Source organism: Clytia hemisphaerica, unplaced genomic scaffold (assembly GCF_902728285.1).
Source record: "Clytia hemisphaerica strain Z4C2 unplaced genomic scaffold, Clytia hemisphaerica genome assembly, whole genome shotgun sequence".
NCBI classification, from domain to species: domain Eukaryota; kingdom Metazoa; phylum Cnidaria; class Hydrozoa; order Leptothecata; family Clytiidae; genus Clytia; species Clytia hemisphaerica.
In genome coordinates, this window is record NW_027104543.1 from 984,605 (window position 1) to 1,003,803 (window position 19,199).

The 19,199-nt window shown below is 35.8% G+C and overlaps 1 protein-coding gene across 1 annotated transcript; it reads right to left on the reverse strand.

Moving 5' to 3' along the window:
* Positions 1-2,954: 2,954 nt before the first annotated feature.
* On the reverse strand, positions 2,955-13,934 carry LOC136822595 (solute carrier organic anion transporter family member 4C1-like). The gene is made up of 10 exons (XM_067078856.1): positions 13,777-13,934; positions 11,542-11,709; positions 11,017-11,208; positions 10,067-10,452; positions 9,244-9,658; positions 8,291-8,447; positions 7,680-7,815; positions 6,264-6,454; positions 5,556-5,773; positions 2,955-3,663 (listed from the first exon to the last, which is right to left on the reverse strand). The coding sequence occupies exons 1-10, from the start codon at positions 13,871-13,873 to the stop codon at positions 3,446-3,448; spliced, it is 2,178 nt and encodes a 725-aa protein (XP_066934957.1). The 5' UTR covers positions 13,874-13,934; the 3' UTR covers positions 2,955-3,445.
* Positions 13,935-19,199: the final 5,265 nt, after the last annotated feature.

The window sequence follows — 19,199 nt, forward strand, 5'->3', positions numbered from 1 at the left end:
CCCTGTAATTGTTTTAATTGTTTTCATTAACAGCTTAGTTTGAATTAAACTTATTGGAAGAGAAAAACGTGTTTTCAAGTTCAAGATACATTCACAAATATTCTCCCTTAAATTATGAAAACAAGTTTATTTGGTCCAATCTTCTTTGAGCTATTGCCCAATGGAGGATAGTGTGGTGTGCAGGACCTCCTGACCCCACCTTTTTTTGGTCCACAATATCAATAATATGGAGATCGAACCATTACCCTAGATACTTAAGCAAGTTAACCTAGCTTTTCAATTTCATTTCTATTTGCAGAACTTCTAGATATCAATTTGACTACACTAATTCTTTTTATAATTACAAGTCCTTACAACTATCATGCTGAGCATACCTTTAAGCTGAAATTCTTCTGGTATAGAATTCACAAGTCAAATGAACAACTTGAATAATATCTTCAAGTTTTAGCCTTTTTTTTATCGATTCTTAGTAAAATTCAAATTTTAACAAGACAGCTTGCATCAGAGCAAGGAAGATCACAGATTAAGTCTCAATCATACCATTATGCGTTGGGAAAAGGTAGTCAAAAGGATTACAACGCCCCTACAAACAATTTCACACCTACTATATACCATTATGCTTTAAATTTGAGTGTAAAACAGAGTGTGCTTTTACTGTTTATTGGAAAATGTACCTACACTTTTTTAATAAGAACATCCAAAATTTTGATTTTTATGTTCTTAACTTGTTCTCAACATTTTGGCCATCGAAGCCTTATGTTCTTATATACTTTGCTCTTATAAAAAAACGTGTATTTCCCATTATTTTTCAGCACATTCACCTAATTTTCCTAATTTTCGGTAATTTGCTTCCAAATACATAAGCTTGAATGGGCTCTTCCAGAAAAAAAAACATTCATGGGGGGAGGATATATTGTCCAGGGGTATTGAAAAAACCCTGAAAAACTGCCATGTCCATGGGGTGAATCTGATGTCCAGGGGTAAATATTTGTGTCCAGGGGGTCAATTTGATGCTTGTCCAGGGGTGAAACACGTGTCCAGGGGGTGAAAAATCGAAATGTCCAGGGGTAGATCAAAGACAAAATAATATATTCTCCACCCCCCATGAACGATTTTTTTCTGGAAGAGCCCAATTGACAATTTTAGTCTTTGTTGTCCAGTCATATTAGGCAACGTTCATCAGTTGTTGACTAGAATGAAATATTCACTTAGAAGATCATTTAACGTGTCTAACATCAATTGCTTGAATTGATTGTAAGATGATTTTTGATATTTGGCTTAGAGATACCTTTTATAGGCCTAAGGAACACCTCCAAAGTTTTTGACCCAATTATTTTCCAAAGCTGAGTATATATTCGATTTTAAATTTTTCAAATTTTCACTTGAAAATAATAGAAATTCAACGTAAATACTGTAAAAAGACACATTTTAAGAGATTTCAAAGTCAAATATCTCAGCTTTGGAAAAAAATTGGGTCAAAAGATTTAGAAGTGTCTCTCTGGACCATAAAATGTATCTCTAAGCCAAATATCAAAAATCATCTGATAATCCCTTTAAGCGAAACATAAAAAATTACCTATTTTGTTAATTTTGCTTTGTCACCGTCAGCATAGGGGATGCGATTGACTTGAATATCATTAAAAAACAATGACCTCAACATTTCCAGGGGTATATTAAGGGCGAAGACTTGAAAATAATTAGACTTTCATATTTTAGATAGATAATCTTAGAAAACAGAAAATAGGTCGAAGTAGATTGGAGTAGATCACAATTTATATAGTGCAATGTGTAGTATGATGACTAATTTGAGTCACAGTCATTCCGCTTACTAACTTGGCTTTGAAAGTAGGTACTTTTCATGCCTTTTTTATAAGAATCAAATGGCGTTTTTTCCATTTCATCATGGATATTCTTAAATTTGTGGGGACAACTTGTTCAGTGAGCTAGATACAGAAACTAACCTGTCTTATGACAATAAAATCCACAATGGGCAAATGCAGTTGACAGGACTGTAACGCCCTATTAAAAACCAAACTTAAAAATGATGATGATTCTTAACTTTATGGGGACAACTAACTAACTAACCTAAAATATTCCAGACGATATTATAATGATGGTGATAATCTTAGCATAGTTTTAATTTCTTTGGCCAATTTAAAAAACTCACAAGTTGTAGAGAAAAGTCAATAATTAGAAGATTAACCAGTCAGTTGTATCAAATTTGCCTTAATGACGTCACTTTTCTATTGTATGACGTCATAGAGAATTAGTAATGCACGCTTTATTACTCCATTGGGTCAATGTAAGGTTCTCAGCTTTTAAGTAAACTCTACGTTGTTATGGTTGAAATTTGAGAGTTCTTAACTCATGTTACAATATAACCATGTGAAAATCTCTTAATACTATTTTAGAGGTTTATTCTGTGTAATAATGACGTCACTATCGCTTCATTAGCCATTCCTGTCAATAACGTCATCAATGTTTGAGAGTTAGCCAATTAAAATTTGACACATGAAAAAGGAAGCTTTTCACTTGGTTTTTGGTTCTCGATATGGAGTTTGAATCGGTCGGTACTTAATGCCAAATAAACCCGTTTGGAAAACTTGTAACGTCAAAACAATAGCCATCTATTCGGAATTACACCAAACCGTAATATTTGGCTCAAAAGGGGAATTCCCTCAAATTTGAAAACCGCAAGTGATTTTTAAGTGCTTCAAAGTACGGTTTGAAAGTAAAGTTTTAAAATTAGACATAAGACTCAGCACCTTAGGATCTCAGGATCTAAAAGCTCAAAGATGTTCCAATAAGACTAAGAATATAGCCTGGAAGCCACTTAACCCCTCCCAAATCGAAAAATGCAATGAAACAAAGTGGAAGTACTGAAAGTGCAATTCTCGCCCGATCTTTAAATTCTGAAAAACATTAAAATACCCAAAAGTGCCAATATATATTGTAGCTGTAGATTAGCAAGTTCATTGTTGAAAAGCATTGATTGTTTGGAGAAAGGAGAAGCAAAACAATAATAAGAATGTTCTTTATGACAATACAGTATCCTTCAACTCTAAATTTTGATGTAAAAAAAATTAAGAAAATATAATTCGAAAAAAATATTCTATATACAATATCAATATATTTTTATTAATGAAAAAAAAACGTCTTTCATTATAGCCTTTACTTTTGGTCCCGAAGTTCAAACCCAAACCATACCACTTTAGTTATTCAACACGAAATTCACATTCTTTCTGCGGTGGCACAAAATCAAAAGTATGTGTAAAAATAGTGTGGGTTCAATATTCAACTTTTTCCCACCAACGGTATTGAAACAGAGTCGTTTTAATGTTCATGTAACGTTAGATCATGGCTTGAAGAAACGTTTAAGTCTTGCGTGTCAGCATTGTTGGCTTCTTCATCCTTAATTAATATCTTTTTTTCTGGATTCACAAATTTACATATCTGCCCCTTTTATATCACTCATTTGTACACTACTATTCGGCTGTTGGTGATTTTTGACAGTGATATTACCGTTGTTATGGTTACCATCTTCAACGAGGTCGCCATTATGTTTTGCACCATCATTGCAGATGAGAGCCGGTGCATAATTTTCGTCATTTGATGGGTCTTTATATAACCAATACGCAACAACGAATAGCACCAAGTTGATCACTATTAAATGGAAATTTAACAACAATAAATTACGTGTGATTAGTCTATTTTTTGGCAATTAATATCTGACAGTTTTAGCCCTACTTTAAAGGACTCTAACCTTTTATCAAACCAAGATAACAAAAATCTGAACACAGATTTGAAACCAGAACGCTTAATAAATATTCTTAAAGATTTGATGTCATGACTTTTGAACCAGTCGGAAAAATCTATATTTTGCTCATTTTTATTCTTCATTGTCTAATCTTTTAGATTTTCTTCTCGGAAATATCTTTCCAATGGATTTAATATATCATTAGTGTGCTTGGATATAGTCAACAACTTAAGTGCTCACATACTTTTGAGACAAGATTTTTATACACTCCTTCGCGAAAATAACTCAAAATCGTTACTAGATGGAGAACATTCGAATCGATTCGTAATTAAGATTTGAACAGGCACTTTGAGCTCTACTTGTTAAACCATAATCATTATAAAAAACCCTGGTCTGGTAATGTATTATTTTAGCATTTAGCTTTATTGTCAATTTTTATTTGTTGTAGATAAAAGGCAAATTACGATTTGCATACTTTTTGATCACGTTAACTAGCATTTTTGGACCTGCCTCCGGGTGCCCCGGTGGAGGTCCTATGAATTAACCTCTGTTCGTCCGTCCGTCCGTCCGTTCGTCTGTTACCAGCTTTTCTCGAGATTGGCTCATTAGTTTTTTCTGATTTTTTGCACAAAGATGCAAAATGGCAATGGCCAAAATGTGACGGAGCCCGATTTTCGAAAAAAAATCATTTCCGGCCGAAAATGCCGGAAATATGCCGGAAAAACTGGTTTTTTGGCATTTTCTCGAGATTTTATCATTAGTTTTTTCTGATTTCTTGCTCAAAGATGCATATTAACAATGTCCAAAACATGGCCGAGTCCGATTTTTGAGAAAAAAATTTGCCGGAAATATGCCGGAAATCACCGTTTTTCTAGATTTTCATTGGATTTTTCCTTATAATTGGTTGTTTTTTCATTCAAAAACATTATTAATAGCAATGCCCACCATCAAGCATGTTTCAATTTTCAATAAAATTGATTTTTGAAGCCGGAACTATTTTAAAAGTCGCCGGAATAACCTATTTTCGCCGGAAAGACAGCATTTCTTGAATTTCTCGAGCTGTACTTTATACTGACGCAATATGACAATACCTAAAATGTGAAGGAGCCCGACTTTCGAAAAACATTTTTTTCCGGCCGAAAATGCCGGAAATATGCCGGAAAAACCGGTTTTTTGACATTTTCTCGAATTTTTATTTTTAGTTTTTTCTGATTTTTTGCAGAAAGATGCGTATTTGCAATGCTCAAAACATGGCCGAGTTTGATTTTTGAGAAAAAAATTTTTCCGGTTGAAAATTCCGGAAATCGCCGTTTTTGCAGATTTTCATTGGATTTTTTCCTTATATTTCTATGTTTTTTCACACAAAAACATCATTGATAACAATGCTCACCATCAAGCATGATTCAATTGTCAATAAAACTGAATATTGCGACCAGAACTTTCTATTTAGTTTTTCCCTACAACCCTTCCCTCTCCCACTACCATCAATCAATGATGAATTTCTTGCGTTATGCATTTTCGCTAAACGCTATGTTTTCTGACTGATTCTTTTTCATTTTTCTCCTTGCATTACTATCAAACTTTCATCATCAGGTAGGTCCATTCAGCATCTAGCTTGTTGATTCTTGAGATTGGTTCATTTTCTTGTCACATGATCAAAAAGTATGCAAAACAAAACTCTAACTGTTAACAATAGAAATAAACAAAAGCCGTCCAGACCGGGGTATTTTTAATAATGACTTATGGTTAGACCCAATTCTGGTGTTGTCAATAACCTTATAAAACAGCAGAATCTTACCGAATCCGATCAAGGCGACATTTCTGATTTGACTTGAAAGGCTAACCAGTTCATATTCAGCACAGAATGCACGGCGTCCGCACATATCATGCTTCCACACCATACACGAGCGATCGTATATCTTTCCAACTACGATCGGTCCTGGTAACATACCCAACAATCGAACAATAAGAAAATGTAAACCCATGGCGAATGAACGCTGATTGGCTGGAACTGACCTGAAAAAAGATAGTTGGTATGAAAATAAGATTATAGTATTAATTAGCTTTAAATCGAGAAATAGCTCAAGAAATTTTGCAAACAACAGGCCAGTAGCCTGGCTGTCCCTACATATACAACATGGCCCAAAAATTGAGTGATCGAAAGGTCTTATGTGACATTTTAATTGGTCGATATATTCATAAAAAAGCGATTTTTGAGAATTTTCAAGTCCCAATCTTTTTTATGAGCTTGAGAGCATCTTTATCCGGGGTAGTAGGGAAACCATGACTGGTCAACTTATGGACTCAAAAATGAGCACTCGGCTGTGTGATTGGACTAGAACGATTAATCTTTCACTCATGCTAGTTTTGTGAAATAGGGGAAAAGATATTGACCTACCATGCTAAGTTCAATCGTTTGAAATTTGCCAAGAAAGCAAGAAAAATTTTACTTGAAAATTAAATTAAACTTGATTTTTAATAGTCTTTATTACTTAGTTTCACTTACCTTAAAGTGATCATGTTTTTCGGTGTCACACCAATCAAAGATGACATGACCAGGACACCAATAAATATAACAAAAACAATGAGATTTTTACAGTCCTGGTCACACTTCCCAGGCCGAACGCTTCCAAGAATTTGATTATTGATCGCTTGTGGTCCTCCTTTGGCTTCAATACACGAACAACCAGAAAAACCCTGAAAATATATATAATAATATATTATTTATTTAAAGAAATTTAGCTTTTCAGCACAAGACGAATTTTCTCATACAGTTTTGTATTTTATCAAAATTAGCTTCTTTCATTCCAATAGTATAGTTATAATGGTGGAAACTCCTACCTTATTGGAACTAATTTTCGCGGGTTTTAATTTTAGCGTTTTCGCGGTTTTTCGTCAAAATCGCGAAAATTTGATCCCGCGAAAAATTTTGAGAGTTGAAAACCGCGAAAATTAATTCCTGCGAAATACAATTTTTTCCAATTTTATCGAAAAATTTGAAAAATCCCTAGGAAAATGAAAGAAATTTGTCCAAAAAAGGGCAAAACCGCGAAAGTTAAAACCCGCCAAAATTCCAGAATGGAAAAAACCGCGAAAATTAAAACCCGCGAAATGCAATTTTTAGGATTTTTTTTTTCGACCGCGAAAATTAGTTCCCGCGAAAATTAGTTCCTGGAATTGATTTGGTATATATAGACAGACAAGTGTTTTCTGATTCTTCCAGGGCTGTTCCGAGAGAGGATTTTTGGTACCAGTCTACAGTAGACTCCCAATTATTCGAACCTACACTTATTCAAATTATTCAAATATTTTGGTTATTCGAAGTGGGATGGTGTTCCCCTTGGATCTGCTTACACAACTCAGGCAAAAACACTCTCGGTTATTCGAAATTTCAGTTATTCGAAGCGATTTCTATTCCAATTGGGGCCAATTCTAGGCTAAATCGCCATCAGTCATTCAAATTTTTCTTATTGGGAGATCGTTGAGTGTTGGTCTTTCTCTTTCATATCTATGGTGCAGCTACTCTGGCTATTTTTTGGCACAACGAAACATGTTAGATACTGGGAACCCTGGCTTGATTCATCAAAATTAATGAAAAAGGTTGGTTCAACAATTTAAGGAAAATGCTATGAGATTCGGTAAATACATAGGTGTAGCGAGATTACCCTACAAAATTTATGAGGGAGTGCAGACGCTTATGACATATTCATTATCTTTTGATAAAACAAAGACAATAATTACAGTGTCGTAAAAACCGCTCTCATTCATAAATTTTGCAGGGTATCTCACTACGCATATGGAATAACGCAAGTCAACTGTCCACAAGCATTGTTCCAGGACCGTCTAGATAATGTTCAAAATTTCCAAACAGTTTCATATATGGGATAAATTTATTTAAAAGATAATGGATTTAAAACCTTACCGTCATATTCATTTTATTAGTACAACCAGCCACACAAGGTGAAAGATAAGTGATCCCATTTGCACACACTGGATTGTAGTGTTCTTTTAAACATCCACAATTATTATTGCAAACTGAATTGTTGAGAGTTAAAGCTCTGAAAGGAAAAATAAAAGCTGGTTACCACTCGCATAGTTACAAATGATACTAGGTTCGACTCGACTAAAATGGACCCTGTTAGAGACTGAAATAAACGACACTGTCGGAGCCTATTTTTCTTATTTTCAGACAAAATTTTGAGACTTTCGTCCAAATTACGAGAATTTATGACCCTGTGTGAGAGTCTGTGAGTTGGGGCATTGTCAAAGACTCAATTGACTCTTTATGGTTTTTCGCCTGTGAGAGGCTTTTCGATATAAAAAAATGTATACAGGTCCCAAGGTCAGTGGGTTTACCAACCTTCCAGTACATTTCTGCCTTTTTGAAAAACATACCCTTGACCACCGCTTATAGCCGTCGGTCAATTTGCCTGACTGTCCTCCCCCAAATAAAGGTGTTTGCGGGACTAGAAGGGATTTCTAAAATTCCAGGTGAAAGACTTACAATATAAATAGAAAGACATATCGACTCACCCTCGCTCAAGATTGATATTATCACATCCAGGGATATCATGTGAGAAACTGACACCAATATTAATGATCGCTAGTACAATAGAAATGATAGTTGCTTTTTTGACTGAGCTCTTAATATTGAAACTTCGCATGATCATAGAACCTACCACCAATCCGACTGAAAAACAAAGAATGTTAAAACAATTATAGCAATGCCCCTGTTTCAGTGACCTGGTTGTATATTTTATTCAGTTTGGGAAAAGTGACGGGGCTAAATACTAATGGTACTGAAGACACAGTAGAGTCTCTATAACTCGAACACTCGCGTCACGGGGAATACAAAGTTTGTTCGAGTTAAGGAGATTTCGAGCTATTGATTAAGGTTTGCAAGGCATTTCTAACTGAACGGCTGAAAAGGACCTTAAACTTGTTCGAGTTAAGGAGACTTCTTCTAGCTAAAGAGACCTCACTGTATCGTGAATTCTTTTGTTCAAAGCTTCAGAACCCCGTGCAAATCTAAAGAATTTATTGACTTTGCAAGTGTGGGATGATAAACAGCTCAGCGTAGTTTTTAAATGGAATGAAAGGAAGAAATGTTACTTATTTCCTCGGCGGAGACGTCTTTTGGACGAGATAGAGTCCTGCCGAGTCTTGTAATGTGTGCAGGAAAATTTAATCTCTCTTTAATAAATTACCTTGGGCTCGGATTTGCGAGGATTAGTTAAATTTTCAGATAAAGTCCTTTAGAAGTCCTTTAGAGTCCTCTAGAATTAAGCGCATCAAGTATCTTTTGCTAAACTACAAAGAAAATTAATATCAAGGACATATATAATTTCACTCAGCTTGTGGGAAATTTTCGGACCAACTAATTTGGGACTATTTTGAATGAGTATTTTTTCCCCTCCAAATGATAAAATTATTGTTTGAAAAGTGCATCACACTTTTTAGTGAAGAAAACATGCATGCAAACTTACCGACAGAGCCGGTGATCAATATAGTACCAAGCATCACAACAGCTTTCACTGGGTCTGCACCAAATCTCGAATTCAAAAACTTTGGAAAGAAAGGCGTCAACCCGGTCACAATAAACAACTCTGCACTGGTAGCCACTAATACAACCATCAAATATTTATTCTTCATTAAAATCAAGGTGGATTTCAAGAATCCCAAAAATCCGTTTTTCCGGATTTCTTCCAATTCGGATGATTCCTGTGGGATGTCACCATTTTGGATTGCTTTTTGACGTATGCGTGGTGCGCCTGGCATTTTCTTTGGGAACAACATTAGAATGAAGCCATTAAAGACCAAGATCCAGCTTAGAGTTGCGAAGGGATACCACCATCGACCAACCCATAGTGGGTGCATGAAGGTGATACCTGGTGGTGGTGCCTATAAAAAAAAAAGAATAATTGCATTCGTATCAAAGGTTCTTCATAGCTGTTTAAATTATTGCCTAAAGGACTATACTATACTTATAACCATCTTCCTCTTGTCGATGCTGCCTATTGATGCATTTCGTGATTGCGTAGAGAATATTGAACACATGGGGAAGATACTTTGGCAAAAATAAGATATGCAGCTAGACAAGATTCTTTTTTAAGACCCATCGGTCATGTAAGGTACTAAAACAAAATATCGAGAAACCAGTCACTGGTAAGTATTTTTTGGGCGAAATTTTAGAAGATTTTGTGAAAATTATAAGAATCCATTGCCATTCAGGGTCACTCGTCTTGAATATTGATGATTATAATGTCTTTTATAACTTAATGATTCAATCTTCAAAACAATACAACTTACGCCGTCAGCATTTGTGTATTGTTTCAAAAACGCGCCAGCTGATCCTAATCCAATAGATGGTCCCAAGATCAACATCCCATACCAAATCCCGATATAAATCGGGGAATTTTTCGGGGAAACATTTTCATCAAGATAAGCTGCACCAAGAGTGTTGAGTGGAGTTGCACCAATACCCATCAGCATGTTGGCAACACAGAATATCGCTAAATATCCGTTGGACGATGGGGCACTATCACAGTCAGCCATATTTCCGAGTTCCATAAATGCAGTTGTTGCATTTCCTGCGCACGTGTCATGTTTCATGTAATTGACTCCATGTGGAGACATTGTGGGGTTATATGCGCCTTTCATGAATTTGGGGATTGAGAAAATGAATGCACCCAGTCCTTGATTGAAGATAAAAAAAATATGATTTGAGAGTTGAAAAATAAAATTTATCACCTTTTTTATCGAGCCTTTTTCTGCCGACGATCAGTGGCATGACTTTTTAGGTGATGGAAGGCTAAAGGGTTCTTATCTGAGCCAGTCGGTTGCCCGAACTGAGACATAAACAAGCCTTTGTTTAACTATATAGTACTATTGAAGCTGGCACACAATGCTAACCCATCTATGTATGGTAAACAAAAAAACCTTTCAACAACAGCATCATGTGCTTGATGAGATGATTATGTAATCCATACAGGGGGTAGACGAACATTTCCAGAGGGTAATCTGAGAAAAGTTTACAGGAGGTGTTTTTTCAATTTTCCAAGGGGATAAAAAGTTATTCTAAAATTTCAAGTGGGTAAAAGACTGATTTCAGTTCGTCCACCCTTACTTTTAAGGTATGATAAAGAATCTTTCCAAGGCTATGTTTACAAATTTTTCCACTTTCCAGGGGGTATCCACACATTTTCACTAACTCTTTTTAACTTGTCTACCCCCCTATATGGTTTTTAAATGGTACATACCTGTCACGATGCTACCAATTCCCAACCATGTCGGTTTGTGACCACGCTCTCCATAGTAACTCACGAAAAGTACAAACAAAATTGCAGTCAAATCATTGGAAGCCAAAAGAATACCAGATTGTGTACTGGTCAGTCCAAATTCTCTTTCGATGTGAGGGATTGAGGCTCCAATGAACCCGTTTACTGTCATTCCTGGTGAAAATAATGTCCAAAAAAGTTAAGATAAATAACTTTTCCAAAAAGTTTCATACTTTCACCTAATGATTTGTTACATGAAATGTAAACACGAAAACAAAGTAAGGAACGTATTGTATTGACAGAAAATAACATTGATTACACGGGGGTTGAACACAAGCTATGAAAGGTATAGTAAAGCCCGTATTAGATTAAACCTTGCCGAGTTTTGTTCGATGTGTTGAGCACCTTGGTTAGACTTTTTGATAATAGAGCGAAAAGAGTACGGGATTCGGTCTCCCAGTGACGTCACCTTTCCGAAGAAATTGCAAGATATATAATTGATTTTACCTTGCAGTAAACAGAATATGGAGATGAACGGTAAAAACCAGTGTATGTTAGCGAACCATTGTAAGAATTGAGGTGTCCAATGGTGAAAGCCACATAAAAATGTTCGTCCTCCGTCTTTCCCATCTTGTTCATCTTCAGGTGAAAATACTTCGATTCGAGTCTTCATATCTGTTAGAAATAGAATAAGATAGTTGATATTTTACATGGATATCCCAAAGATTATAATCAACATACCTTTGTAGCTGCAACCAGCAAATCTGTTCCATATGCAGGATACAGACATCATGGGTAACCAGGAGAGAATATGCAAGGTTTCGGGGCCTGCCTCTCGATCCCGACCCCCCCCCCCTGATTGTTGATGTGAGGTCTTATGTAAGTACCCAGCTTGCACACAACGTCGTTTCAACGTTTGTCTAACGTTCACAACATCCATATAACGTTAGATGAACGTTTAAACAACGTTGTGTGCCAGCTGGGTATGTACAGTATCCACCTGGATGTACAGGTTATCTTTGATTCTTAGACATTCTTTTGATTGTTTTTGTGGATTCCACGGCCAGATGGCTCGGTATTACATACTATATAAACTGCAAAGGAAATGGTAAGGAGTGGGGACGCGAACCGCGATCCACTGGTTTGTGTTGATGGTGGCTTAGACCATATGGTCATCGACAATCTCACGAGTGAATGAACATAATACCTATTTTATTTACTAATCAAAAGGTTGTTTCTCTAAACATTTAACCTCATAGATGATGAAATTATTTCACGATACCGCCCGCTATACATAATGGATATGCTTAAATTTTGAAGAATTTTAAGTTACGCCAACACAAGGTTTCTTTGAAGGTGCAATCAGTTAAGGTTGCAAGACTTGAAGGATCTATTTTATTTCTCGACTGCAAAGCCTTGTCGCTAAGCTTAAGGTTTAAGAATTCTCCATGGAGGAATGGCGAGGTTAGAATTCTACCATCTTTCTATCATTTTTTTAGCTGATGATTGACGTCCATACGGGCGGCATGAAGCTTAAAAGTTATAAACAATAAATCAAAGTCTCTTTCTTTTAATTTGAGTTCTACCATCTAAAGACTTTGCAGATAAATATGTTGTAAAAGCAATTTGCCTTACCTGAAATCCTTACCATATCGGTCGTAGAGTTTAACACTTGAATACTAAACGACCTTTCTCATCGCACAGTAAATTTTAATTATTTTCACGTTTTAAATACACACCTACTTAAAGTTACCCAAGTGCAGATTCATTTCAGACTAGCTCTGACAAGTTTGATTTGAAAAATAAAAACCAATGCCAAAAACTGAATTTTGATAAAACACAAATGCCAAAATAGTAGAAATTGACTTGAGTCTTTTAAAGGTCATTTTCAGTTCTGTTAGGGCTTGCAATAAGCACCAATTTTAAAAGAGTCTCATTGGCATCATATTTTCATGGAAGATCGTCTGTAAACGATGTATTGTAAATCCCGCTGATTTTGTACCGTTTCATAATATCAAAATCCTCGAAACTTTTCCGTAGCTTTCAGAAAAATCAGCCGGCTTAAATAGTGGTCAACTAATACAAAAAAGATGCTCTGTGGCAGACTATTCATTGCATATTTCGTTCGTTATTACAAACCAGTTTCATCTATAGTTACAGATGGCTCTCTCTAATTCGACCTTCAAGTGTTCAAGAATTTTCTTTGAATTACAGGAAGTATTCTTTGCCAATTCCTAGCTTAAGGAACACACTTCAGTTCCAATTATAGAAAGATTCGAATAGTAGCCTTTCTTTGAGAGTAAGACCTTAGGTTGGTATCCAGTAGTGTAGATAGGGCTGTCATAAATTTGTGTAGGAAGGCAGATACATATGTCACAGTAATGATCTATTCATATTATAAAAACATAATTACCGTTTCATAAAAATCTGCTCTCCTATACAAATTTTGCGACACCCCTGTCTACGCTAATGGTATCTGCTACATACAGGGTGTGCCCTCTCGTTTTTCGCCTTTTTTGACATTTTTAGGTTTTTGAACATAACTTTTGAACCAATGAAGTAAAATTAAAAGTAATACACCAAATTTTAAGTTAGGCTTTCCTCTGAATGATTTCGAAACAATCTTTGAAAAATATCTTTTCTACTGCCTACAATATCAAATCAAAGAGGGTGACTTATTTCTGGCACATTGGATACTTGGTATAAAAATTTCAAAGTAGACTCGACAACTCAAATACATACCTAAGAGATCTTCCGATTGTTCAGCACTGCTCGTCGAAGTGTTCTTCTCTCGATTTCTTGGCCAACAGAATGACCTATTCATATTTTGCTTCACCATTTTGTAGCCAGATCAAACCTCGCTGTTGTATACTGTGCAACCCCCTATAAACGAAAGACCTTTTTAATATTATTCATCGATTACTCCTAGGGATCAAGAAAACACACCCTTTTCTTAACAGCTTTCAAAGTTACACTTTTAACTCAACTCTAATGGCTTAACTCCAATGCTTAACCTTAACTGAGTTTATGAGTTTATGAATGAAAAATCAATACTTCAGCAATTTTTTTCCACTCCCCTGATGAAAATAGCAAATCAATGGTTTAAATTCAGAGACTGTTTTATAAAGGTCTCCCCTTCATCGGCCCTAAGTGCATGTCAGATGCCTTCCTTGTGGTTTATGAATCAAAAGACTTTTATTGTCTCTAAAGCAGGAGACGTCTTTGCATTAAATTGACTCTACTGTGACCAAATTGATTAGAATAATAGAACGTGTTAGGATATAATAATATGACCATAGTAAATGCAATAAAAAAATCGTGTGTTTTTAAAATCAGTATTTTATTGTTTTTCATGACTAAAGATAAACAAATGAATGGACGGAGCTAAGCTGGAAGTCGGAACGCTTTATTTATGCAATCAAATAGCTAAATAGTTAACATAACCGAGTTATTTCAACATTAAGTCACGAAACAAGTCAAGCTGTATACACGAGACGAGGGATACTAAAGGATACCTCAGATTGAGTATTATTTATTTTTAATGAATCTTAAATTCCTTTCAGAAATTATGTTCTAAGTTAAAAAGTTATCCTTGTTATGAGCTTGCGAATCTATGGTTTAATAATTTTTTCATGATTCTTGTTGAAAGGATATTATCGAGTGGAATTATCGATGAAACATAAAACAGGGATATTCTAAAGGTTTAACAAGGAGGGTATAACTAGAAGAGACAACTTCTTGCTATAGCTTCTAACATAATTTAATTATGATAGCTAAGAAGCAAATCCTCTGTATAGACGGGTAGATTATCACTTGTTGAAAAGATGGATCGAAGTTGATTAGTGAACTTGGTGACCTTTCATACTAAAATTACAAAGTTACGCGAAAGGGACAGTTGTTGAAGTCCTACAACGTCTCAATGAAAAATAGTAAACGAAATTTACACTCAGGCCGCCTCTTTTTAACAATTATAGCATATTGAGATTCCAAGCTGTTCAAATTCAGTTAAAAACTATTCTGTAACACCGTTGAAACCAATTTGACTGTATACTTTGAAATAGACAGTAAAACTTTCTGCAAGATAATCACCAGCAAACCAAAACGTTTAGTTTAGGCCTACCCACAAAATAACTGAAACTTGAGTGTTTTTTTTCTATCGCACAACATCGTACACTAGCTTTACTATAAATTACAGTCAGATTGATTTTTCAAACTTGGATATAAGCGGGAGATCATTTTACAAAACAAATCTCAAAACACACGCTCTACAAATAAACTACACAAGAAAATATGACAGCCGACATAATGCTAAGTTTTAGGCAAAACCTTATACGATCAGGATTTCCTCGTAGTATTATCTAGTTCTACCATCACTCATTTTCAGTGAAAAAAGCCAAAATGACTAGAAAGGCGCCCCAAACTTTGGCTCAATCACGCATCATCATTGGGGATCACGTCATCAAGCGATTGCTTGGGTCTATTGGTAACACTAGAATTGCAAACTTCTCTGGGGGCCCTTCTCTGAATTGACCAAGAAGATTTAAAAGAAATTTAATTTTCTGTGCTGTGCAAATGTGCGAAAGAAAACCCAACAATCACCCCTTTGAACGTTTATTATTTTATGTTTTATTCGATATTTCGATTATTGGCTAAGCATAGGCTGAACCTCATTTCATAAAATTTCAAAAATTAAATCTTCAAAATTCTTTTAAAAAAATCTTAATTTTCAATCTTCAAGCTTCAATTTACCTCATAAAACTCATTAGGCGAAACAAAGTATTTCAAAAGGCTTCTTCCATTTACGGCCGTGAAACCCCCTTAAAATTTCAAGGTTTATAACCGGCATGATCTTTAAATTTTGACAAGCGGTAAGACATCTACTTCTCACTTTGCAATGAGGACTTACTTATCTGTTTATTTTCAGCGGGGACAAAAATTAGACTATAATTTTCCACTGGAGAAGATATTTTGGCCAATTTTCCCAATTGGTCTGTGAGAAGGGGTGCAGTAATTGGTACATCTCTGCTCTAAAGGGATATGGTGTGCATGTGATGATCTGACATGGTCGTTCAACCAAAACAAGTTATTATTTAAAACTGCGTTATCTTTTGCCTGAAAACGAAAGCAAAAGTAACTGACTTCAAACTTTCAGATGTTATTTGATTGACGTTATATCATCACGTCTAAGCCATTTAATGTTCATCCGAACTCTGAAATGAACTCTGGGTGAGACAATTAGAAACAGTACCCCCGCCAATCTTGATAATGTAATGATAAAAATTTGTGAAGTAACCAGTGTCCATTAAGGGATTATTATTTTTGCTTCCTTTCAAAATCACACTCCTGTCTCACAGCCCCGGTTGAACTTTTTACCTCAGTGGGGATGAAAATTTCTACTGAAATCCGAATGGGATAGTAATTCATTGTTCCCAGCCCAAAAATTATAATGGAGAATGTCTTTGAGTGCAATTTTTTCCATTGAATTTTAAGTGGAGATGAAATCAAAGTCAATCTACCAATGGGCCTGAAATTTCCACCGGGGATAGAATAGGGTATCTTTTTCCAGGAGCTAAGGGTCCAAGCGGGTCAGTGACACAGGGGTGTAAAATCATCAGTTTTTATTATTTTTGCGCTTACAGTCTTTTTGCCTCAAAGATATTCGTATAATCTTATTGCTTACCCCTATCTTAAAATGTCTCTAAACACAAATTGTCGTCGCGTGTCCCGAGAAATACACCTTACTATTATACTAACACCTGTTTTACAGTAAAAAGAATCACTTTATAGGGAGTTTTCTAAACATCGACCAGAAATGGCGACCACGACCAGCGACCACGACCGGGGACCAGATGAATTTAGGTTATCGAGTTTTCCCTCTTTCTCCACCGTAGAGTCTTTCTCTTGTGATCATTTATTTATCGAATTGAAAAGTAAAGTTCACCTCTGTCTCACCTACAGTGATTATAAAGCCAAGTGATGCGTTTTAATTTTAGATCATTTGTGCAAATGATAGTGGAAGTTTTGGGATCTGCGATGGAGGGTTTTTTTTAATGAATTCGGACGAGTATGACAAAAAATAGGACTCCTCCCGGGGGGGTCCGTCAAGGTAAACGACTTACTGGCCCAAGGGTCTTTTTTCCAAGCTTCCTAAAGTACACTGTAAGGGTCGAAATGAGCAAAGATGAGAAAAAGTGCACTCTAAGGGTGTAAAATTTAATTTGGAAAATCTGACCATATTTTGCCTATAAATGGTCAAAAAACTTTTCAAGAAAATGCAACAAGGGTTAATTTTCGCCCAAATTTACTCAAGTTTTGCCTAATTTTGCCTAATTTTGGGCCGCACACACGGTCGTTTTTTAATCAAGTGCCCCCCTTCTTTCCTATCCGCAGGTACACCGCAAGAATCTACTATTGGTGTGATGGTAACCACCGAAGCTCGAAAGTAAAGACAGGAATAGATATCTGCTATTGTTTTGATAACCATGCTAATTCGTATGTTTGTCGTTTCAACAAAGTTTTGAAACTCTTGTTTATAAAAAACAAATTTGGTAGTGTTAAAAATTATAGAGCCCGCATTTTGGCCATATTGAATTTCGAGATTTTTTAACCATATTCCCACATATTGCAATTATCGGTTACCGGAAAGTATTTGAGTTTTTCTCCGTTTTTTGTTCGTCCTGTAATCTATATCACCTGGGCAAATCTGAAATAGACGTTAGGGTTTATCTAACACTTACGGTCGGATAAAATCTAGATATTCTAATAAAAAACAATAATATGTTAGGTTATTTTTGCTGACTGCAACATAACTTGGAGATAATTATACAAAAAACGTGACCAACGTCATTGCAGCTAAATACTCGAAAGACCTCTCGAAATAGGCGGTTCTATATTAGTACCGATATTAAGAAATGTCATAACAGAAAAACTTTAAATGTCGCCTGAAAAGTGAACTTCTTAAACTTCTATCCAAAGCGAAAAATTGCTACATAATTCCCATCTCCAAAACGTTGATTTTGTCAAATGATCTTGAATGATTTTGCTTGAAGCCACGGAAGTTTTTCTCAGACTGGTAGATAAGACTGTGAAAAATGCCGCTTTAAAATGGTACCCTAGAATCTGCCGTTGATCGAACGTCCCAAAATCTAAATATGTATCTCTGAAACCAAAGACTGGTAGAGAAACAAACCAACTTTGTCAAATTTTGATTTGATTTCAGACAAACAGCCGATTCGAATAGAAATGCTTGATTGTTCTTGACTGGTGTTTGATTTAATTATGGCACCATTTACATTGGAACCTAGTCCCATTAAGGGTCTCAGAATTCACAAAACTTCTGTTTTTTTCTACATTAAGTCCCTCTAAGGGTCCGTTTTAGTCCCTAAAGTCGGGCGCCACGTATCCGTCATCCCGCAAACCTAGTACTCCCGGGGCGTTAAAGCATACGACAACTCTGTCTCATTATGTATTTTTATAAGCCTCTTATTTCGTTAGCAACTTGCGAATAGAGGTGGAGTCTGGATCGCTTCGCAACCCCAGCGGGGGGGGGGTAGTCAGGCAAATTGACCGACGGGTATGTGCGGTGGTTAAGGATATGTTTTTCAAAATATCAGAAATGCCCCGTAAGGGTGGACGTTTGATAAATGCACTGTAAGGGTGGAAATTTCAGCAAATCTGGGAAAAATTGCTAATTTTTGCTCGAAAATCTTTTTTTGCTCTAAAAGAGTTTAAAAAAAAAAAAAAAAAAAAAAAAAAAAAAACAGTTGAAAAGTATGAATTTCACCGATTGTTTTGCACTGTAAAAAAAAATTTTGTCGACGCACATACCGTCAGTTGGTAAACCCACTGCCCACCCCCCCCCCCGGTTCGCAACCTTTACAAAAAAGTTTGCCAGCCTTTTGCAACCCCCCCCCCCCGGGTTCGCAACTCTTATACAATACGGCTATTTAAAGGTTACAGTCAATGGCAAATGCATTTCAAAAAGCAAATATTTTGGGCCATGCGATTAAAGATCAGCATGAATGAATGGTCATTATCATCTTGACACTAAAATACTTTTTTTCACGCACAACAGAAAGCAACCAAGATTGTGACAAAAAAGTTTGCAAGCTAAGACAAAAATCAACCTTCAACCTTCAACCGACCAACCACACATTTATTAATTT

Coding starts and splice junctions, on each gene's coding strand:
- LOC136822595 (XM_067078856.1), bottom strand. CDS start 13,873: ATGGTGAAGCAAAATATGAATAGGTCATTCTGTTGGCCAAGAAATCGA. Junction 11,209..11,541: donor CATATTCTGTTTACTGCAAG/GTAAAATCAATT, acceptor TATTTTCACCAG/GAATGACAGTAAACGGGTTC. Junction 5,774..6,263: donor AAAAACATGATCACTTTAAG/GTAAGTGAAACT, acceptor ATCTTTTTTCAG/GTCAGTTCCAGCCAATCAGC.